Raw genomic sequence first — 24,469 nt, forward strand, 5'->3', positions numbered from 1 at the left:
CAATCCTACATGAGAGTGACTCATTCCCGTGTGGAAGGATAAGTTAAACCCTGTTGTACATTATCAACCACACAGTTATATTGTGTTATATACACTTTTAATCATACATTTTTTAAGTCAGCTTGCAGACCATTTTATTTTGAATGCAGTCACCTGTAAAGCTGTCAAAACACAGAGCAGTTTTATTACCGGTTGGAAATTATCCGGGTCAGGGTCTGTACAAGTTGGGTAAAAACTTCAATTAAGTAAAGTCAGACTGAGCCAGACATTTGAAAAAGATCAAGTCTGTGGAATGAATCCATATTCTATATTCAATTACTTATTTTTTTGGTTCCAGTGCTGACTAGAGACAGATAACATTTTCATTATATTTCAATATATAAATGCAAAAAGAATTAAAGCTGCAAGCAGCGATGAACGGGCCCTCGCACCCTTATACACGTTCAGACGTGCTGCAGTGGCAGAGCTTGTATGACTTGCATGTAGATTCTTCAGGCCTGGACCTTTAGCGGATGACACCAGCCCCGACTCTATATCAAACCATTCAAAAGTTATGGCAGAAAGTAGGAACTATCAGATATCGACCAATCAGATCAATGGGCGGGGCTAATTCATGCCAATGAAGGTAAAGTACTCAATATCGAGTCCGTTGACACCACCCTCATGTCTTTATCACAACCCGTTCAAAAGTTATGTCAGAAAGTAGGAACAATCACATATTGACCAATCAGAAGAAGGGGCGGGGCTAATTCATGCCAATGAAGGTCAAGTACTCAATATTGAGTCCGATGACACCACCCTCATGTCTTTATCACAACCCGTTCAAAAGTTATGGCGGAAAGTAGGAACTATCCGATATCGACCAATCAGATGAAGGGGCAGGGATAATTTGCACCAATTATGTTCAAGGACTAAAAACCGAGTCAGATGACACCACGCTATGTGAAACCATTCAAAAGTTATGGCAGAAAGTAGGAACTATCACATATGGACCAATCAGATGAAGGGGGGGCGTGCTTTTCGGCATCTAGTGTTGCCACGGTAACGCTTTTGACTGAGAAAAGTAATGCACCTCGTTGCAGGATGGAGACGCACATTTTGATGTATAACACACCTGGGTGCACGTTACGGTTCGGGCCGTATTACCTGCCGAAGGAATGGCATAAATTGCGCCAAAATTACACGATTAATTCAAAATGGCCGACTTCTTGTTCGGTTTCGGCCATGGCGCCAAGAGACTTTTCTTTAAGTTGCGACATGATACAGGTGTGTACCGATCTTCGTGCATGTACGTCAAAACGTATTGTGGGGCTTGAGGCACAAAGTTTTCTAGGGGGCGCTGTTGAGCCATTTTTCCACGCCCATTAATGCAAACTATCAAATGCAAATATCAAATTTTTTGCCAGGCCTGGCTTGCGTGCAAAATTTGGTGACTTTTGGGGCACGTTTAGGGGGGCAAAAAGGCCCTCCTTTCTTCAGAAGAATAAAAATTTAAAAAAATTAAAGCTGCAAGCAGCGATGAACGGGCCCACGCACTCATGGCCACCGTCCCCCATAAGCATATCAGACATGACACCAACCACGACTTCCTATGTCAAATCAGTCAAAAGTTATAGCAGAAAATAGGGCCAACCCATCAGAAGAAGGGGCGGGACTAATTCAGGCCAACGAAGGTCAAGGACTCAATACAGAGTACGATGACACCACCCGCGACTCTTTATGTCAAACCATTCAAAAGCTATTGGAGAGAAAAGTATTCTAGGGGGCGCTGTTGAGCCATTAGGCCACGCCCATTCATGCAAACCATGAAATATCAAATTTATCACCAGGCCTGGCTTGCGTGCAAAATTTGGTGACTTTTGGGGCACGTTTAAGGGGGCAAAAAGGCCCTCCTTTCGTCAGAAGGAAAATAAAGAAAAAGAAGAATAACGACAGTAAAAATTCCTACAGATACAATAGGGCCTTCGCACTGTAAGTGCTCGGGCCCTAATTAAAGCTGCAAGCAGCGATGAACGGGCCCTCGCACTAATGGCGCCCGGCCATAACCATATCAGAAATGACACCACCCACGACTTTCTATGTCAAACCATTCAAAAGTTATGGCAGAAAATAAGAACTATGAAATATCGACCAATCAGAAAAAGGGACGGGGCTGATTTGTACCAATTATGGTCAAGTACTCTATACCGAGTCCGATGACATCACCCAGGAGTCTTTATGTCAAACCATTCAAAAGGGAGAGAAAAGTTTTCGAGGGGGCGCTGTTGAGCCATTAGGCCACGCCCATTAATGCAAACCATGAAATATAAAATGTATCGCCAGGCCTGGCTTGCGTGCAAAATTTGGTGACTTTTGGGGCACCTTTAGGGGGGCAAAAAGGCCCTCATTTTGTCAGAAGAAGGAAAATAACAATTCCTACGGATACAATAGGGCCTTCACACTGTAATTGCTCGGGCCCTAATAATTCCTACAGATACAATAGGGCCTTCGCACTGTAAGTGCTTGGGCCCTAATAACAATTCCTATAGATACAATAGGGCCTTCGCACTGTAAGTGCTCGGGACCTAATAACACTCAACTCCCAGTGTGAACAACAAGAAAGAACATTGTGTTTCAAGGCTGGCTTCACCAGCTACAAATTATGCACATTGTTTCAGCAAATCTACTTAAAGAACCATGAATCATAAAGGAAACTCAGTGGTTGTTAAGAGACAGGTCCAGGAATGCTGACCTGCTGGTTTGCAGTTACAGCAACTCATTTGTGCTTTTAAAGGAATCCAACAGATGGTTTAACCACACACCAACATGAATCTGTCAGCTTGGGTTGTGGTCTGGGGAGCGGTAAGCGTAAAAAGGCCCCCTACCTTGCAGGTGTTGCTGAGGGTATTTCTTTCATGGCAACCTGCCTGAGCGTGGTCAGAAAAAGACGGTTTCGCAAAGATCCTCAAGGTGACACGCCACCCCTGCAGTAATTGCTGCTTTGGTCCTTGGAGGAATTGTGAAAGGAACGCCGCATTGACACCCACTAAGTGTGTGTCTCCTCCTCTTAGAGCAGAGGGGCTAAAATGACTCACAGGCTGCAACAGAATTGGAGGTGCTCTTTGTTGGGGACAACAGAAGGAGGATAATTACTTTTTAGTGGGATACCATTACATTTCAATCCCTTCTGTGGTTGCATGGATGGTGAATCCAATCTGTTGTCAAATCAATACGGGACAGCAAGGACAAATTACAAAAAGTAAATATGCAACACAGTTATGATTGTATTGTTTTGCCATTGCTGTTTTTGAATGTACTAGTTTTAGAATTTACTGGTTGGAATTTACTAGTTTCTGCATTAATTTGCCATAAAATGTGACCATTTATTTCTAAGTCATGATAATCGACAAACACAGTGTGCTTCAGATGATATCGGACAGATACATTCTATTTTCCCATTTCTATGGTCAGCATGACCACATGGAGCCCCTGGAGAAAAAGTAAGTGAACACAGAGTAATGGTATCAGAAAAAAAAAAAAAAAAAAAACCTTCTTATGGAGTCGCCCAGTCAGAGCTCAAAATTTACCTCCATAAAGATGCTGTGGAATGACCTCAACAGAGCCATTCATGCCAGACAAACTGCAAATATGTTTGCAGTTTGAAAACGGACCGGTCAGAAATTCCTCCTGAATGTTGTGCAGATTGTTGTTGTCCAGAGCCACCACAGTGCTTACTTGAAATCCATGTTGCCAAAGGAGGTTTGACAAACTATTACCTCCAGGGAACACTCCTTTTACTACCAGCATTTTTAATGTTTAATGGTTTTATTTAATACAGAGAGAACAAATTATGCATTGTTTTAGTGTTTTCAACTTAAACATATTGTACAGGTTTATTAAAGGAGACCTATTATGGCATTTAATGTATATTTTAAACAGGCCTTGAATGTCTTAAAAACAATCAAAAGCTTGTTTATTCTACATAAATCAGAAATTCAGCCTCTAGGCCATGTCTCTATTTTAACCACTTCTAGCCTCCTCTTCTGTGAGGGATTCTGAGGGGAGGGGAGGCTATGATAATGAGGCACTGTGCTGATTGGCTGCCTGAATGACGTGTAGCAGGGGAGGGAACAAAGCCTCGCTCTGGCCGAAGAGCAGCGGTTCTGTACACTATTAAAGTGTGTCCCATGCGATTGAACTTCAGTGACAAAATCAATTCCTTTGCTTTATTTTCTATTGGACTGTCCTAACTGGCCGCGAGTTTAACGGTTTCAATGTGGACAGAGAGCGCTGGGATCTTAAGCCTGAATTACGGTTCTGCGTTAAATCGACGCGTACCCTACGCCGTAGGCTCTGCGTTGGTGAAATGCGGAACCATGAATCAGCCTTTAGTCACCTCGTCTTCACACAGGAAGATTTAATTGAATTCTAAACAGGTACACCAGTTATTTACTCCAATTCCTCATTTCATTTCTTATGTTAGAAGACAAATGAATCATGTTTACTGTAAATAAATCACAACACTGAAGGTTCACAAATGGCAACTTTATTGTAAAAAAAAATAAAATAACATATGTTGTATATAAATAACATGTATGCACTATTGCTGGCTCAAGTAAGGACCGTGCATTTCTTCTGAAGGTGTCGTTGAACAGCTTCAGGTGCATTGGAAGATCTGAAACCATAAACAGAAGAAAAATGTATTACGGTACTAATAGAGCTCCGTAACACGGAGTAACACCGGAGCTGAGCTAAATACTTAGCCCATGCAAAGATCATACTTGTAAACAAATATAAATAACATAAAAACGTTCTTAGCGCTGACTCGTGTGCAGTTGCTGGGTCCGTATTGTTGGTACTGATCCTTTTATGAGGGTAAGTGTCGATGCAAAACCTAATTTCTACTGTCCCTCGTTGAAACAGCCACCGCTTCTAAACAGCTGGCGGACGCTCCAGCCGGCGGAGTTGGTTGTGGGCGTGGTTTCAGCAGCGGAGGAGACCGAGGCGTGGTTTGCATTTTGCTTATGTAACGAAAATGCACAAATCTGAACGGCTCGTAAAAGTCACATGACACTGGAAGGATCCTCCGGGCGGGTGAACAGACCCTGCAGAATTCAGTTGCATTCCTCCTTCTCTGAGTTGTCAGGGTGAGATGCATGCTCGTTCTCCCCGTTCTCCCATGCCGGCTTCACTGTTGGCTGCAGTACCCCCAACGGCCGTCGTGGTGAAGGGTGGCGCTAGAGAGTCTAATTTCTTAAAAGGAGCCTCAAGCTCCTTTAAAGCAAGAAAAAACATGTTTTTCATAATAGGTCCCCTTTAATGTGACCTAGATGAAGATCGGATCAGATCATAATTTAATTGATGCTGACAACCAGTTAGTTCCCAAGGGGTTCACATGATTTTTGTGTATAAGTGTGCCAAAGAAAATAGTTTAACCTGAAAAGTCAACCCTAGATAATTTGTCATTCTAATGTATGTACTTTTCTGTGTACTGTTTTTACTTACAGGAATCTACGCAAATACATTCATTAGCTACCTGACTGTTTTCCACTCAGCTGCTACCTTCTCAGAGGCTGCATTGTAAGGGTGTCACCATGAAGATGAAAGGCTTCCTCTTTAGCTGCGTAACAGCAGCTGTACTTATTGAAATTTCAACTGCTGGCCTGGTCAAGAAGGTCATCCGTCACCGTAGGGAGGCTCTGATGCCCAAGAAAACACAGGAGAACCTCACCCTACCCCATCCTGACCAGCCAGTGGTGTTCAACCATGTCTACAACATCAACGTCCCCTCCACTTCCTTCTGCTCCGTGGACCTTGACTCCCCTGGAGGCACCGAGCTCAAGCACAAGAGCACCCCAGTGGACATGCAGAACACGGAGCATATGGAACATACGGTGGATGGTGACAATCAGATCGTTTTTACCCACCGAATCAATATCCCTAAGCAAGCATGTGGCTGTGAAAACCAGCTGCCAGACATCAAAGCCATCCTGAACAGACTGGAGATGCTGGAGTCTGAGCTGTCTAGTTTAAGGGAGCAGTGCAGCAGTGGAGCAGGCTGCTGTGGGGCTCAAGTTACAGGTTGGTCAAACAACTTTTTAAGCTGCAGTGCAACTCAAGGGATGTATTTTTCATGAGTGCTTCAGTAAAATCGGAATTTGACAGTGAAACACATGAATACCGATTTCAACCACGTGGCTTACTTTTACAGACTTATTATGTAAAAAGTCAGCACAAATTCTTCCATTTTAAGTTATTTGTTTTCCAAAGGAAGTTTTAGTTCCAACCTCTTTCTTCTCCCAACTCATCATATATTAATGCTTCATCATGAGCAGTGGCGATTTTGGTCTGTAAATTTTGGTGGGGCCATGCTGGAAAATCTTATGCAATCAGTATCAAGTGAGAGAAGGGACCACAGCACCTTTGACCACAAAATTGCAGCTGAATAATACCATCATCACACAAACAGTGCCAATCTAACAACATATATTATCATATCAATAGCGCTACCAAATGGGCAGTGTTCAACGGCTCATATCAAATACTCAAGATCGAAACAGCAACGTGACAACAATAAGAATACAATGCACAAGCACGACCGTGCACGAGCATGGCGTGTACGGCGCACATGCAATACACAGCAATTAATATACAAAGCCACCACACAGTATACCACAGCCAAACAGCCATTTCAGCACCACAGACAGGTAAACAGCTCCATCAGCGTCGGGGATGTGAGGTTGTGTCCCCCCCACACCCACACCCACACATGTATCGCCAGTTGCGCATTACACAAAGTCCACTATAATTCAAAGAATATAAGTACATGGTCAGTTCCACTATAAAAATCTGTTAGACTCACCGTTGACGCTCCCGGTTAACCAGAGTTTCCTTTTGAACCATTCCTTATTAAATGTCCTCGTTTTGTCTTTTCCGGCTTGACAAATGGTTAAATCATCCGGTCGATGTGGTCCCAAACGTTTTATTTCCAACTTCTGCTCAATTGATAAAGTGCTAAATCGCACACTCACCATATAGTCAACTTCATTCATTTTGAAAGAATGAAACGTCACCTATCAATCAAAGTACGTAGCCGGCGTACGGTGCGCGTCGCCGCGTAACCTACGGCGTAGGCTCTGCGTTGGTGTAACGCAGAACCATAAATCAGCCTTTATTCTGCCGCGGTTTGAAAAAGACAAGCGAGTGATTATGTACATTCACTGAGTGAATATTATGAAAGTAAAATATTTATTTCTCGCTAGAAATAGTTTTTTTTTTATTCAGTCCGCAAATGACGGCGAAAAGCATTCTGGGAAATTCTGGGAACAGCCAATCACAGAGTGAGCTGTTTGACCGCCGGTGTGGGTACCAGATTGTATCGGGCTGCAATATTTTCCCCGGAAGTGTGCATTTTTTCCCCGCGATGGTATTTTTTTGCCATGTTAAGCTAGGATGGTAGTTTTTCACCATGTCTTCACATTCAAAACGTCTTTTTTGGCAATTGCGGATTAATCAGTGAGCGCTTAGTTGACGTTACATTTTTTAAATTATATTTATATAATGTATTATGACTATTTTGCTTAGACATTTACAGATTCAAAAATGAGAACATATAGAGACATACACTTCTGTAAAGTCAGAAGCAGCAGATCATAGTGGAGGTAAAAGGGAGAAGAAACATATACAAGGAATTATCAGAATTATCAGTGATCTTCTTCATCACGTACGGTCAAAAGCCAATCACAAGACGGAACGTCATCACGTACGGGGAGCCGGTAAAAAAAAGCAGGTGGGAAAAAAAAGCACCGACACCGGCCGACGCCGATTCAACATGTCTGCTTCAGTTCAGAGCATGGTTCAGAGCAGCCAATGAGAGGCGCTCTGGGGCCCTGAGCTCGCGGCCCCACTGTCGAAACTAATGTGTGCGCTGTACACGCGCGCGCAGCAGTTCACCAGTTCACAACATTACAGGCAGAGGGGACATCTCCGCTGTGCCCCACCGAGCGGAAACAGAGGAGGGGCTGGATCAGGCAGGGCGAACTATTTACACACAGTTACACTACAAAAAGTGTCAGCAGATGAAATTAAGTTGCATCAAATGAAAACTGCGGACATTTCATTGGAGACAAATTTATTATGAACTTATGTTTAATGACACATAATCTTCCCCTGCGCAGCAGCGCACTCTGGTGGGGCCGTGCCCCACCGGCCCCTAATGCAAAGACGCCAGTGATCATGAGCCCTTGGTCTTGGCTTTCTACTGCCAAGGTACCCTGATAGTGTATTTCTTTGGCTTTGCATGACATTTTGGTGAAGCAACCATCACTAGATTTGTCTCTATGGCAACATTGAAGATAACCAAAGTACTGTAGAGCAGCATGACTTTGAAAAGTATGTGATATGCAATATCATTGCTCGGGGGTCATGTTCTTTATTGGTGGCAAAGATCAAAGACAAGAACACACCTTTTTTTATAATGCATTATTACTGGCATGCTAAAGATCCATCCATCCATCGTCCGCCCGCTTATCCGTTCCCGGGTCGCGGGGGCAGCAGCCTCAGCAGAGATGCCCAGACTTCCCTCACCCCAGACACTTCCTCCAGCTCCTCCGAGGGGAGTCCGAGGCGTTCCCAGGCAAGCCGAGAGACATAGTCTCTCCAGCGTGTCCTGGGTCTTCCCCGGGGTCTCCTCCCGGTGGGACATGCCTGGAACACCTCCCTAGGGAGGCGTCCAGGAGGCATCCGATACAGATACCCAAGCCACCTCAGCTGACTCCTCTCAATGTGAAGGAGTAGCGTCTCGACTCCGAGCTCCTCCCGGGTGATCGAACTCCTCACCCTATCTCTAAGGGCATTATTTGCAAGACCTGATAGTGCCTTATGTTCCTGTCAGAGCTCTCCGTTCTCAGAGTGCAGGTTTACTCGTAGTTCCTAGAGTATCCAAATGTAGATTTGGAGGGCGGGCGTTCTGCTATCAGGCACCACTACTATGGAACCAACTTCCAATCTGGGTTAAGGAGGCTGACACCACCTCCACCTTTAAAAATAAACTTAAAACATTTCTGTTTAGTAAAGCCTAAAGTTAGTGTTTAGTAAACCTCTAGCTGGTGTTGGTAAATCTCTAGGTAGTGTAAACTTTAGTGTGTCAGAGTCGCTCCTGTAGTTTCTTGTGCTGGCCCCCCCTTCTCCTCCCTTTTCTCTCTTTTGTCCATGTTGCAGCATCCTTTGCCGGACACCGGAACCTGCAGTGTGGGAGTGAGGGGGGCAGGGTAACAGCCCGGGCAGGCGGGGGAGAAGGTTTGTCCGTCAAGACTCCTCTCCTTGGCCCTGCCCCTTTTCAACCCTTCCCCGACCCTGCACCCCAACCTGGGACCTGATGATTGGGCCGGAGCTTCGGGAGCTGCGTGCTGGCCTGCGGTCCCCACCCCTGGTCATCCCGTTGCTGCTTCCACCTGCCTGCTGTGCTGTTGCCGTCCCTGACCCACCAGTCTGGCCCTCGGCAGGAGGGTCCCCCCCTACGAGCCTGGTCCTGCTCAAGGTTTCTTCCCTCCTAAAGGGGAGTTTTTCCTTGCCACTGTTTGGCTTAAGGTTTTTCTCCCACTATGGGAGTTTTTACCTGCCATTGTTTATGTAATAACTGCTCGGGGGTCATGTTCTGGGTATGGGTCTCTGGAAAGCGTCTAGAGACAACTCTGTTGTATTAGACGCTATATAAATAAAATTGAATTGAATTGAATTGAAGGGAGCGTCTAGCCACCCTGCGGAGGAAACTCATCTCGGCCGCTTGTATCCGCAATCCTTTCCTTTCGGTCACTACCCAAAGTTCATGACCATAGGTGAGGGTAGGTGCGTAGATTGACTGGTAAATCGAGAGCTTCGCCTTTCAACTCAGCTCCCTCTTCACCACGACGGTCCAGTACATCGACCGCATAACTGCGGACGCTGCATAGATCCGTCTGTCAATCTCACGCTCCATCGTTCCCTGTCTCGTGTTGTGCAACTCAGGTAGCTTGGCTGTCCAGTTATCGAAGGGTTATTAATAATTTTATTAATAATTATTAATAATTAATAAAGTTGACTATTTATCAAATTGAATGATCAATATTTTAAATAAAATCCTCGGGGCACCACCCTGGGCCTTAACCCAGGGAAATGATAACTTTTAACAGCAGAAAATCAGTCTCAGAAATTAAGGTTTTTGCCTAGTATACAGTAATTGAAGGCGTGCAGTTCGAGCTCTGAGCTCTGTCAAACAAACCAATTGTGACCAAATTTTGCATGAAATAACAACAACTCATTAAAAATCAATCAGAATTTATTTACATACGGGTATCAAAGCAGGTGTAAATAAATACCCAAATAAACCTGATGGCACACTACTTATTATAAAACCATTAATTAACTAGAAAAACATTAGACAATAGAAATGAAATGAAAGTTAAATGCACGGAATTAAAAAAAATAAATCAAAGCAATAATAATAAAGATGATAAAAACACAATAATGATAACGTACAGTAATACGCATACAGTAATCTCATTAAACATAAATTCAGCTTTACACCGTTCTAACTGACTGATCGCCCAAACACCACCTCATGTCTCCTCTGGATTCTGGATCTGGGCTGCGGGCTCTGTAGGTGGTGACCGGGTTCCTGCCGGAGGTTCCCGGTGTCGGAGAGTTCCGGTACAGCTTTGATCCCACCGCCGATCGCTTCTGGCGGGGATGCTCCGATAGCGAGCGGTCCCTCAGTCTCTGTCCTGCTCCTACTTCAAAAAGAAAAGGGCAACAGTTGCTGCAGCGGCGCCTCACGCCGGCTCTCTGGTCCTGACCGCGGCCTCAACAACGGCCTCGTTGCGCACGGGGGGCCGGTTCCTCCTTCGGAACGTCGGCTCACGTCCCGTGTGTGTCGCCGGGCTGCGGGAGGGGTTCGCGGGTCCAAGGCTGGAGTTTCTACGGCGGGTTCTGGCGGAGCAGTCGTCCTGGACGGCACGGTCCCTGGTGTGGGGAAAGTGCTCGAAGGAAGAAAGGAGTTAGCAGACAGAGAGAGTTGAGAGCGCAGCGCTCTGGTATCGGATTTTACGCCCGGCCTGTTAATGCAGGTCCTGAACGGCTCCCTCCCCGCCCCAGGCTCTCGGGGAGTAGATGCGGCAGCGGCTGCACCGTCGGCAGGAACGTCCGTTTGGTCCGCTGGCTGAGAGAGAGAGAGCGAGCGCTGGGCAGGAAGGGGGCTTTGAGTTCCGCGGGCTGCGTGACGTCACCAGCCCGCGGCCAGTGATTGGGTGCTCCCCGCTTTTGGGCTTGGGGGCGGTTTTACTGTGAGAGACAGTCCCCCCCCTTCAGGACCCTCCACTGGTTTCCTGGGGGCTCCACTGCGTCTGAACCCCCCTGGTGTCGTAACCCCAGGGAGTCTGTTCCTGGTCCCTTTGCGTTGTCTTTTCCTTTGTTCCTCCAGGTCTGGCAGGAACCCTGCTGGGTTTGTGGGGGCTATACTGCGTCTGACCCCCCTCCCAGGTGTCGTAAACCCCATGGAGTCTGTTATCTGGTCTGGAGTCATGCAGCATAAACTTTGGCCCCAGGACGAAACCAAAGTCTGGCTTTCACTTGGAATTCATAATCCTGAAATGTTCATATACATTTATAACAGTCCACATGATCACTGGGTGTGGTCCAACACTCGTGAACAAGACCCCGAGATACTCAAACTCCTCCACCTGAGGCAGGACTTCTCCACCCACCCGGAGAAGGCATGCCACCCTTTCCCGGTGGAGAACCATGGCCTCGGTCTTGGAGGTGCTGATTCTCATCCCTGCCGCGTCGCACTCGGCCGCAAACCGCCCCTTAGCGCATGCTAAAGAGAAAAATTAAATATAATACTTATATAAAATATATATATAAAATATAATACTTATATTAAATTAAATATAATACTATTTTTTATGTCAATTTCTAAAAATATTTGAAAATGAGTTAGATAGATTCACCTAAGTAAATCTGAAACGTAAGTTCAGTAGCAGTTTCCCTCACATTGTTACAGTTTTCCAAGTGGTTTAGATATGCATCACTGAGGGTAATTTAAGCAAAGGGTGAGACCACCAAACTGGAGAAAAGCTATGTAAAAGATTATCTTTCATTGTACGTTGTTTGCCAAGAAAACAAGCACAAATTAAAGCTGCAAGCAGCGATGAACGGGCCTGCGCACCGTTCAGGCTGCAGTGGAAGCGCTTGTATGACTTGCATGTAGATGTCTTCAGGCCTGGACATTTAGTGGATGACACCACCCACGACTCTCTATATCAAACCATTCAAAAGTTATGGCAGAAAATAGGAACTATCAGATATCGACCAATCAGATGAAGAGGCGGGGCTGATTTACACCAATTATGTTCAAGGACTCAAAACCATGTCAGATGACACCACCCACAAGTCTTTATGTCAAACGATTCAAAAGTTATTGCAGAAAATCAGAACTATCACACATCGACCAATCAGAAAAAGGGGCGGGGCTAATTTGCACCAATTAAGGTGAAGGAGTTAAAACCGAGTCCGATGACACCACCCAAAACTATGTATGTCATATCATTCAAAAGTTATGGCAGAAAATAGGATCTATCAAATATCGACCAATCAGAATAAGGGGCGGGGCTAATTTGCACCAATTAAGGTGGAGTCAGAACAGAGTCAGATGACACCACCCACGACTCTTTATGTCAAACCATTCATGAGTTATGGAAGAAAGTAGAAACTATCAAATATGGACCAATCAGATGAAAGGGGGACGCGCTTTTTGACGTCTATCGTCGCCACGGTAACGCTTTTGACTGAGAAAAGTAATGTCCATCTTTGCAGGATCGAGACATACATTTTGATGTATAACACACCTGGTTGCACATTACGGTTCGGGCCGAATTAACAGCCGAAGAAATGGCATAAATTGCGCCAAAATTACAATATTAATTCAAAATGGTCGACTTCCTGTTCGGTTTCGGCCATGGCGCCAAGAGACTTTTCTTTAAGTTGCGACATGATACAGGTGTGTACCGATTTTCGTGCATATACGTCAAACTGTATTGTGGGGCTTGAGGCACAAAGTTTTCTAGGGGGTGCTGTTGAACCATTAGGCCACGCCCATTAATGTAAACCATTAAATATCAAATTTTTCGCCAGGCCTGGCTTGCGTGCAAAATTTGGTGACTTTTGGGGCGCGTTTAGGGGGGCAAAATTTCATTTCATTTCATCCCTCACGATGGAGACGCATCTAACGATGTATGCCATGCATGGGTGCACGTTCCGGTTCAGGCTACGTTTCACCATGGTAAAAAACCCCATCCGAATGAATGGGGCCATTTGGCATGGATTTTGACATAAGATTTCCTTAAATCGCAGCTTCATGAAATTTGAACATATTGAAGTCCACAGCGTGCTGAGTCGGGAAACATTTGTATCATGTCTATACGATAACCTGTTGCCTAGCAACAAGCGTCCAAAGTCAAATGGAAATAAAAAAAAATTAAAGGTGAATATCGCAAAAACTGTAATAATTGGCATAATGAGGTTGTACGGTCCGTTAGTGCCAATCGGGCCGAGTGTTTGAAAGTTTGAACGATGTCTCTACGATAAAGTTCGGCCGAGCAATAAGCGTCCGAATTTTCACCTTTTTTCTTGCTTTTTGGCATTTAGCGTTGCCACGGTAACACTTATAAGTAATAACAGAGGATAGGGACAAAAATAAGTTTGTGAAAATAATAAGCAAATAGTATAAAAGAACTAGGAAATTTCAGGAAATTTTGATATGGGCATGCCTTACTGCCCATTCTTCCCCTCTCGCTGCTTTGGTTTGGGGCTGTAGTGGTTGTGTTTAAGGTTGTTTGGGTTGTGTTGGAGGTGGTTCTTGCCATGTTTGGGGTTATTAATAATGGCCAATAAACCAAACCAAGGCCTGGATGCACAATGCTGTTCGGTCAGCATTAACACATGTTTTATTCACATGCTCCCCCATACAAATGCATAGGTTTTTGTTGCCATGGTAACAAGCCCCATAGGATATAATTTGACAATTTGGCTTCAATATCTCAAAAGCTGTTGACGACAGCCTAATGAGTATGTTGTAGTCAACATCGTCCCGAGTCGTTTAAAGTTGGATGGATGTCTCTGCGATATCGCGTTGCCGCGCAACAAGCGTCCAAAGTTCTGTTAGCTTGAAAATGAGCATAGTTGAATCTCTCAAAAACCGTAATAGCTAGCATAATGAGACTTAAATATCTTGTTGTACAACGGGTCCCGGGTTTTTCAATTTTTAATGATGTCTCTACGATAAAGGTCATAAAAAAAGAGGAAAATGACATTAAAAAATAAAGCCAGCACTGTTGTCACTATTCTTATTTTCAGTTAATCGATGGAAGATTGATTAGATTATTGAAAAAACATTGGGAATTACCTCTTTGAAAATGGTTTTGCGCTTATGGCAGACGCTAATTAAAATGTATCTGTTAGACTCCAACATTGAGAATTAACCTCTTAAATGTAACCAATATTGGCCCGGTTTCCCAGATCAGTTAAGTAGCTCTTAACAGCGAAAGACTTCTTTCAAACCTTATTAAGGAGCCTGTGAAAGAAAATCGCGTTTCCCAGAGTTGCTCTTAGCTTAAGAATCTCTTTCATTAAGAAGGAAATGAAAGATGCTGCTGACCCACTCTTTACAACCATCTTAGTGAACAAAGACTCACAGATCCAGCCGCGTCAGGCAAATCAATATCAAACCAAGCAATGAGATATTAAAACAATGCACCCTGCACAAATTTTGATCTATTTTATACTTTAGATTTATATTGTTTAGCATTCATTGGTGACAGCAAAGGGGGAAAAAAAAGAAAAATAAGGAATAACAAGTGTGTTCCTGTATATGCTTTATGCATTACGCACAAATAAAACGATCATCATGAATATCATGTATTTGATAATTTGGCTGCTATACAGCATGTTCTCGCTGCAAATCAACCACGTCGCCATGCGTGAAGCAGAACGGTTTATAACTGTTTATAGCTTAGCAACAAGCTGAGAACGGCCAATGAGCTTCAGCAGCAGCTGAAGAACAGGAGCCTTTGATGAATCGTTCATTACAGTCCTCAAATATAATAATCAATGGTAGCATGTCGGTTTATAAGAATCTTTTTGCCCAGAAGAAAAAAGAGCGAAGACAACGACCCATAATTATTTTCTTCTCTTGAAAAAACACAGCTACACCGCAGGGTTTAGGAGAAAAAGACGCTACAGAGTCGGGATGCAGCGGCTCAGAAGAGCAGTGGAATACGTGCGAGGGCGGGCTGATCTCTGAAATTTGAAGCCCTCTATATTTGTAAAAAGAATTCACTTATCAAGGGTTCGTTTTGGAACATAACCCCTGCGAAAAACCAGGGATTGCTGTAATTCCACGTTGCGAAACTCGCCTTCTCTTGGCTCGCCATGACCGTCATGTTTTTGAACGCACACACGCCCACTACGTTTCCTCTGGTCTCTGCGGGCGGGGAAAAAAAGCTTCCCTGTAGCCAGAAATAACGGAGTAACGCACCGTTTGGTAGCGGTAATTGCGTGACTGAATTTAAAAAGTAATGCGTATTAGTATTAGTTACCGCAAAACTAACGGCGTTACTGTAACCCGTTACTAAATAACGTTAGTCCCAACACTGGTCTCCACACCCGCTGAGTGTCTCCACACATCCGCAAATACAACGTTGATAAATGCAATAGTGAAAACGGTCAAGCAGCTAAATAAACTTCAGAATATTTTTTTGAGGTGAAGGATTCTGTTTTACTAGTCATGAGGATACAATGTGGCCCTATATGCTGAATGATCGTTAAGTTAATTTCTCCTATCGTATCGTATAAAAACAATACATTTCCTCATTATTCTCTTACCAAGACTACTTCTTATTTAGTTGCAGTATTGTTTTCATCATGAAAAAGGGTCATTGAATTATATTTATCATCTTAATTTGTCATTATAACGCACAGGCAGCAGGGAATTCGTGCGTTAGGTAGCAGTGCTGCGTGTGAAAATGCGCTGATAGTGATCGGTGATCGATTTGCCTGGCATCGATTGATTTGGTTTCAGAACCGGACAGCTCCTCCAAAGAGCTTCTGAAAGAGCGAAACTAAAGGACGGTGTTAAGAAATCATCTGGGAAACACCCGTATCTTAGGGTTCTCTCTTAGTTGAAACCTTCTTTGAACCTCTCTTAAATCCTTAAGAGAGGTTGGATCTAGGAAACCCGGCCATTATCTTTTCACAATTATCACTGTCACTTATGTTATGTCTTTGGTCATTTTACTCTCACAATCAATTAATCAGCTAAGAAAGATAATGCCTTCACATATTAGAAAAACAAACAAACAAACTTTCTTCAGTCTGAATGAAAACAGTGATACATGTTCATTGTTTGGCCAGCACAGAATTAAGAATTTAATCCAAAAATGATTTCATGGAGTTAAGAAAGCTGTGGAGATGGGAAAACTTGAACGGGAAAACTACTGCAGATATTGGTAACCTCTCTGAGCAGCTAATGCAGTTAAATAGTTTTGCAATGAACTTCCTTTTCATGTCTTGCTTGCCTCTAGGTGAAGTGTCAACAAAGCCCTACTGTCATGGACGTGGGAACTGGAGCACCGAGACTTGCAGCTGCTTGTGTGAACCTGGTTGGAAGGGCCCCAACTGTACAGAGCCCGAGTGTCCCAACGACTGCCAGGACCAGGGCCGCTGTGTGGATGGTAGATGTGAATGCTTTGGAGGTTTTGCTGGGGACGACTGTAGCATTGAAATCTGCTTGCTGGACTGCGGTGACTACGGGCACTGTGTTGAGGGGTCCTGCCTCTGCGAAGAGGGCTTCATTGGTGAGGATTGTTCCCAGACTAACTGCCTCAACAACTGCCTGGGCCGTGGTCGCTGTGAGGAGGATGAGTGCATCTGCGACTATCCGTGGACGGGCTTTGATTGCTCTGAACTCATCTGTCCAAATGACTGCTATGACCGAGGACGCTGCGACAACGGAACCTGCTACTGTGAAGAAGGATACACTGGAGAGGACTGTGGTGAACTCAGTTGTCCTGACAATTGTAATAACCGTGGCATGTGCGTGAAAGGCCAGTGTGTGTGTCAGATGGGCTATAGTGGAGAGGACTGCTCAAAGCTCACCTGTCCCAAGAACTGCCATGAGCGAGGCCACTGCTTTAATGGGAAATGTATCTGTGATCCTGGATTTGAAGGAGAAGATTGCTCCATCATGTCATGCCCTGATAACTGTAGCAACAATGGCCATTGCAATAATGGAGAATGTGTTTGCGACATAGGATACCAAGGTGAAGACTGCAGTGAGCTCTCTTGCCCTAACAATTGCCTAGACCGGGGCCGCTGTGTCAACGGACAGTGCTTATGTGACCAAGGTTTTGCTGGGGAAGACTGCAGCATCAAGACCTGTCCTGAAGACTGCATGGGACGAGGAGAATGTGTGGATGGAAAGTGTGTGTGCTTTGTAGGCTTTACAGGCAAAGACTGTGGCGAACTTACCTGTCCCAACAACTGTCTGAACCGAGGTCACTGTGTGAATGGACAGTGTGTCTGTCATAAGGGTTTCACTGGTGAGGACTGCAGTGAGAAGACATGTCCCAACAACTGTGGAGACAGAGGTTATTGTGTCGACGGCACCTGCGTGTGTTATGAGGGCTTCACCGGTCCAGACTGCTCGATACTGACCTGCCCAGCAGACTGCCACAACCAAGGGCGCTGTGAAAATGGAATGTGTATATGTGATGAGGGCTTCATTGGAGAGGACTGCTCTGAGGGTAAGGTTGAGCATGCTTTCATAATTATAAATTTCAAAACTTTAACAGTCATTGTATTCATTATAAAAATGTGTACTATTAACGCTGTGCACTGTGTTAACAGTCATCTCTATTTCAAGTAGATGTAAATTATGGTTATTTGGTTTGGAAAGTTGTAATCTTGAAATAGCTGAAAATAATCAGTTTAAGAGCTTTTTCCTCCCTCAATCTGTCATATGTCATCCTGAGGGCTCCACAAAATCTCACTTTTAAGGCATTGCAATTGGCTACGGTCATACACAGATCCCTACTATTTTACAGACTGAGTAGGAAACTGACATCTGTCATACTTCACTTCCTCTCCTGCCATAATTCCATTTCCTGTTCCAACAGAAAAAAAATGTTGCCCCAGATTCATTCATCAGCCGTTGTCCTTGAAAGCGATGTGTATTATCAGCCACCTTCTGTATAGTTCTGATTCAGTTCCACAGGCGCCATGGTGAAAGGGGAGGGGTAGTGGGGGCAGAGCATCTTGTCAGCATGACATCCAGGGGGAGATTGGAGATTGGAGCCTTTAAGGCCAGCAGCCGGGGACCCAATTCGATAACACAATTGTTTTGGGTCAGGCTGATTGCAGTAATGTTCCTTCTGCCTTAAAGTCTTTCTGGTACATCTCAATGGCGATCTCCAAACAGCCGAATTTGTGGTCAATTTCCAAGCCGAACTTACAACTTCTCCAAGGTCTTTTCCAAAATACAGCCTGTAAATCTTCCATCAATTTCAAGGTTTTAAGTGTCCGAACGTTAGTAAAAAGTTATCAAATCTAATTACAGTGGGGCAAAAAAGTATTTAGTCAGCCACCAATTGTGCAAGTTCTCCCACTTAAAAAGATGAGAGGTCTGTAATTTTCATCATAGGGAAATTCAACTATGAGAGACAGAATGGGGGGAAAGAATCCATGAAAACACATTGTACGATTTTTACTGAATTAATTTGTGAATTCCTCAGTAAAATAAGTATTTGGTTACCTACAAACAAGCAAGATTTCTGGCTTTCACAGACCTGTAACTTCTTATTTAAGAGGCTCCTCTGTCCTCCACTCGTTACCTGTATTAATGGCACCTGTTTTAACTCCTTAACAGTATAAAAGACTCCTGTCCACAACCTCAAACAGTCACACTCCAAACTCCACTATGGCCAAGACCAGAGAGCTGTCAAAGGATGTGAGAAACAAAATTGTAGACCTGCACCAGGCTGGGAAGACTGAATCTGCAATAGGTAGCAGCTTGGAGTGAAGAAATCAACTGTGGAGCAATTATTAGAAAATGGAAGACATACAAGACACTGATAATCTTCCTCCATCTGGGGCTCCATGATCTCACCCCGGGGGGTAAAAATGATCACAAGAACGGTGAGTAAAGATCCCAGAACCACACGGGGACCTAGTGAAGGACCTGCAGAGAGCTGGGACCAGAGTAACAAAGGAACCATCAGTAACACACTATGCCGCCAGGGAGTCAAATCCTGCAGTGCCAGACGTTCCCCCAGCTGAAGCCAGTACATGTCCAGGCCCGTCTGAAGTTTCCTAGAGAGGATTTGGATGATGCACAAGAGGATTGGAAGAATGTTATGTGGTCAGATGAAACCAAAATAGAACTTTTTGGTAGAAACACAACTTGTCCTCTTTGGAGGAGAAGGAAAGCTGAGTTGCATCCAAAGAACACCAAAACTACTGTGAAGCATGGGGGTGGAAACATCATGCTTTGGGGATGTTTTTCTGCAAAGGGACCAGGATGCCGGATCTGTGTAAGGGAAAGAATTAATGGGGCCATGTATGGTGAGATTTTGAGTGAAAACCTTCCATCAGCAGGGCATTGAAGATGAAACGTGGCTGGGTCTTTCAGCAGGACAATGATCCCAAACACATCGTCTGGGAAACGAAGGAGTGGCTTCATAAGAAACATTTCAAAGTCCTGGAGTGGCCTAGCCAGTCTCCAGATCTCAACCCCATAGAGAATCTTTGGAGAGAGTTGAAAGTCTGTGTTGCCCAGCGACAGCCCCAAAACATCACTGTTCTAGAGGAGATCTGCATGGAGGAACGGACCAAAATACCAGCAACAGTGTACAAACCTTGTGAAGACTTACAGAAAACGTTTGACCTCTGTCATTGTCAACAAAGGGTATATAGCAAAGTATTGAAATGAACTTTTGTTATTGACCAAATACTTATGTTCCACTTTAATTTGCAAATACATTATTTAAAAATGTGATTTTTCTGGATTTTTTGTTTTCATTTTGTCTCTCATAGTTGAGATATACCTGTGATGAAAATACCAGGCCTCTTTTGTCTTTTTAAGTTGCACAACTGGTGTCTGACTAAATTATTTTTTGCCTCACTGTAAGTAAATTAAACCTCATAACAACAACCACAGCAGAAACAAAATGCACTGTGCCATTATTTATTTAACAAAGACTAAAAAAAATCAGAATGCGGTTTATGAAGCATCAGTATACCAACAGTAGTCATGTTCTTTTTAGTCTTGTTCTTTTTAGTAAGATGAAGCTTTCTTCAGGTAACTGTCTTTAAAACAACTATTTTGGTTGTTGTTATTGTTATTTGTTTTCGCTGACTGTTTCGCTTACCGTTGCAACAGTGAAAAAAATTGCCACAGTCTTCCACTCAATTGTATTTCTCCCTAGAGAATGATGGACTGTTATTTGCTTGCAACTATCTTTGCGATGAACGGGCCCTCACACCCTTGTGCACGTTCAGACGTGCTGCAGTGGAAGCTTGTATGACTTGCATACGTAGATTCTTCAGGCCTGGACATTTAGCGGATGACACCACCCACGACTCTCTATATCAAACCATTTATAGTTATGGCAGAAAGTAGGAACTAACAGATATCGACCAATCAGATTAAGGGGCGGGGCTAATTTGCACCAATTATGTTCAAGGACTCAAAACCATGTTTGATGACACCACCAACGACTCTCTATGTCAAACTATTCAAAGGTTATTGCAGAAAACAGGAACTATCACATATCGACCAATCAGAAGAAGAGGTGGGGCTAATTCAGGCCAATGAAGGTCAAGTACTCAAAAGCATGTTCTATGACACCACCCACGAGTCTTTAGGTCAAACCATTCAAAAGTTATGGCAAAAAGTAGGAACTATCAAATATGGACCAATCAAATGAAGGGGGCGCGCGCTTTTTGGCATCTATTGCGCCACAGTAACGCTTTTGACTGAGAAAAGTAATGAGCGTCATCACTTGGATGTAGACGCACATTTTGATGTATAACACACCTGGGTGCATGTTACGGCTCGGGCTGTATTAACTGCCGAAATAAAACCGACTTCCTGTTCGGTTTCGGCCATGGCGCCAAGAGACTTTTCTTTAAGTTGCGACATGATACAAGTGTGTACTGATTTTCGTGCATGTACGTCAAACCGTATTGTGGGGCTTGAGGCACAAAGTTTTCTAGGGGGTGCTGTTGAGCCATTTTGCCACGCCCATTAATGCAAACCATTTAATATCAAATTTTTCGCCAGGCATGGCTTGCGTGCAAAATTTGGAGACTTTTGGGAACTATCAAATATGGACCAATCAGATGAAGGGGGGGGCACGCTTTTCAGCATCTAGCGTCGCCATGGTAACGCTTTTGACTGAGAAAAGTAATCTGCGTTGTCGCAGGATGGAGACGCACATTTTGATGAATAACACCTGGGTGCACGTTACGGTTCGGGCCGTATTAATTGCCGAAGGAATGGCATAAATTGCGCCAAAATTACACGATTAATTCAAAATGGCCAACTTCCTGTTCGGTTGTGGCCATGGCGCCAAGATACTTTTTAAGTACTTTAAGTTGCGACATGATACAGGTGTGTACCGATTTTCGTGCATGTACGTCAAACCGTATTGTGGGGCTTGAGGAACAAAGTTTTCTAGGTGGTGCTGTTGAGCCATTAGGCCACGCCCATTAATGCAAACCATTAAATGTCAAATTTTTCGCATGGCTTGGCTTGCGTGCAAAATTTGGTGACTTTTGTGGCACATTTAGGGGGGCAAAAAGGCCCTTATTTCGTCGGAAAAATAAAAACGAGAAAAAGAAAAAATATATATATATTTCTACAGATACAATAGGGCCTTCGCACTGTCAGTGCTCGGGCCCTAATAATAATAATAAACGCTACAGATACAATAGCGTCCTCGCACCCTCAGTGCTCGGGCCCTAATAAACGCTACAGATACAAGAGGGTCCTCGCACCCTCAGTGCTCAGGCCCTAAATATTCTAAAATGTGGTCATGGCAAATAGGCTTGTCATGAGTGATGAGCATTATTTCATTGTAGGGTAAACCTAAATAAACTAGAAACATGGGGAAGTTCTTTATAGCTGAAGAGACATGTTCAGGGGCATCAGTAGTCTAGCTCTTTTCATGCCCTCACAAGATTATCTTTCTGTGTTTTACATCCTCACGTCTGACCCCCATTTAGACTTTTAGTCTTTTTGCTTTTAGGTTTTTAGGTAACTTTATAATAGGTCACTTTCAGAACTTCAGGCAACAATACTTTACTTTTCTCCTTGATAAAATGCTCCAAAAGTCATCGCAAAGTTAGTTTATCATCCCCAAGTTTTTAACTGTTATACAAGTTGGAGACGTTTGGTGTAGATACATTTTCTTTGTTGTCTTTCTACAGTGTCACCAGCAAAAGATCTAACTGTGGTGGAAGTTACCCCAGAAACAGTGGACGTATCCTGGGAGAATGAGATGCGCGTCACGGAGTACCTTATCACCTACGTGCCCACGGCTCCAGGGGGTCTGGAGCTAGACATGCAGGTGCCTGGGGCAGAGAAGGTGGCCACGATTCGAGAGCTTGAGCCTGGTGTTGAGTATCTCATCAGTGTCTATGCTGTCCTCAATAATAAAAAGAGCGTTCCTGTCAGTGCGAGAGTGGCAACACGTAAGTAAATCCTCTCTGTTGCATTTCCTAAAATGGAATTTAAAATCACTATGAAAGATACTAAGAACTTCCTAATTGTCTGTTTTAGATCTTCCTGAACCTGAGGGTCTTAAGTTCAAGTCAGTGCGGGAAACATCAGTGGAGGTGCAGTGGGATCCATTGGATATTCCCTTTGATGGGTGGAATCTCATCTTCAGAAACACAGTGAGTCCTGCCATGAAAAATGTTAATGCAACCACTGCCTATGGCAGCCTGGATCAAACTCGATACTGTGTGATCCATAGCAGAACCCCTATTTCAAATACCCCACTTCATATATGCATGTTCCAATGTCTGTAAGCACATGGAATGCCTGGAAAAAAGTTTAGTTGAGCCAGAAGGTAAAAACACATCAGTTCAAATTGTTAGCAGACACTGACATCTTCAATGACCTTACAGCACAAAATAAATGTTTAGACATTTTTTTTTTACCTTGTCTGCACACATATTAATGGTTAATACCATGCTGGTAAAAACCTAAGGCATATATATATGTGCATTGTTACTATATTTAATATATATACATATATATATATATATACGCATACATACGCATACACATACATATATATACACATACAAACCCAGAGGGGTTTTTTTTTTTTGGGGAAAAGTAATCCAGGAAGCAAGAACACATGGAGGCACACGTCGAGCACTGGAGATCTGCAACAAAAACCACAAACGAAACACGAAACTGAGCTAAGCTACGGCGACTAACTAACCCCAAAAACGACAAGGATGAACCCGGAACCCAGGACAACAGCAACCCCACAGAGGGCGAGAAGAGGGCGGGTGGAAACCCACCGCCAGCAAGGCCCGCCCCCCCCCCCCCCCCCCCAGTGGCAGCCGAGGGGGCCCCCAGGACTACGGGAATAGGCAGCCAGGGATCCCGCGGCGGTGGACCGCTACCCAGGCGAACCCCGGCCACCCGGTCCGGGCCGGACATGTGGCCAGGAGGCCCTCACCCCCCAGGCCAACGACCCCCACCCGGCGAGAAGCCGTCTATCCCAGGCCGGCGAGGGAACGTGGGTGGTGTGGGCCCCCCTCCCGACCCTGGTGTTGAGTGCATGTAATTAATGCAATAAAAACAGGGAGGGGGAGGTCAGGGTATCATACTGACAATGATCTCCCCCCCCTCCAGAACTTAGTATCCTTGTTAAGTGTATTTTTTTTTTTTTTTTTTTGTCTTCCCTTGTCTGCACACATATTATTGATTGATACCATGATGGTAGAAACCAAAAGTATATATATGTGCATTATTACTATATTTAATATATATATACATATATATGGGGATATATATGGGAGTTTTTACCTGCCATTGTTTATATAATAATTGCCTGGGGGTTTATGTTTATGTTTATGTTCATGTTCATGTTCTGGATCTCTGGAAAGCGTCTAGAGACAACATCTGTTGTATTAGACGCTATATAAATAAAATTGAATTGAATATATATACGCATACATATGCGTACACATACATAAATATACACATACAAACCCAGTGATTTTTTTTTTTTTTTTTTTTTTTTGGGGGGGGGGGTTAAGTGTATTTATTAAATGTTGAATGTGCAGTGTCTACAGTGTTATAAAAACCGTGAGGCAGGGAGTACCGGGCCACGTGGGACAATGTCCCCCTACGCCCCGGACCCCCCGCCCCTTCGCCCGT

General features: G+C 44.0%; 1 protein-coding gene across 4 annotated transcripts in view; it reads left to right on the forward strand.

Annotated features, from left to right (window-relative positions):
- LOC133450816 (tenascin-like) overlaps positions 1-24,469 on the forward strand; it is a 298,463-nt gene that overhangs the window by 200,334 nt on the left and 73,660 nt on the right. For all 4 annotated transcript variants that reach the window (XM_061729719.1, XM_061729721.1, XM_061729718.1 and 1 more), the window contains 4 exons: positions 5,487-6,060; positions 16,593-17,813; positions 22,498-22,761; positions 22,850-22,965. In XM_061729719.1, the coding sequence (XP_061585703.1) occupies positions 5,574-6,060; positions 16,593-17,813; positions 22,498-22,761; positions 22,850-22,965 (2,088 nt within the window). In that variant the 5' untranslated portion in view covers positions 5,487-5,573. The remainder of the gene's footprint in view (positions 1-5,486; positions 6,061-16,592; positions 17,814-22,497; positions 22,762-22,849; positions 22,966-24,469) is intronic.

This window comes from Cololabis saira, chromosome 9 (assembly GCF_033807715.1).
Source record: "Cololabis saira isolate AMF1-May2022 chromosome 9, fColSai1.1, whole genome shotgun sequence".
Classification (NCBI taxonomy): domain Eukaryota; kingdom Metazoa; phylum Chordata; class Actinopteri; order Beloniformes; family Belonidae; genus Cololabis; species Cololabis saira.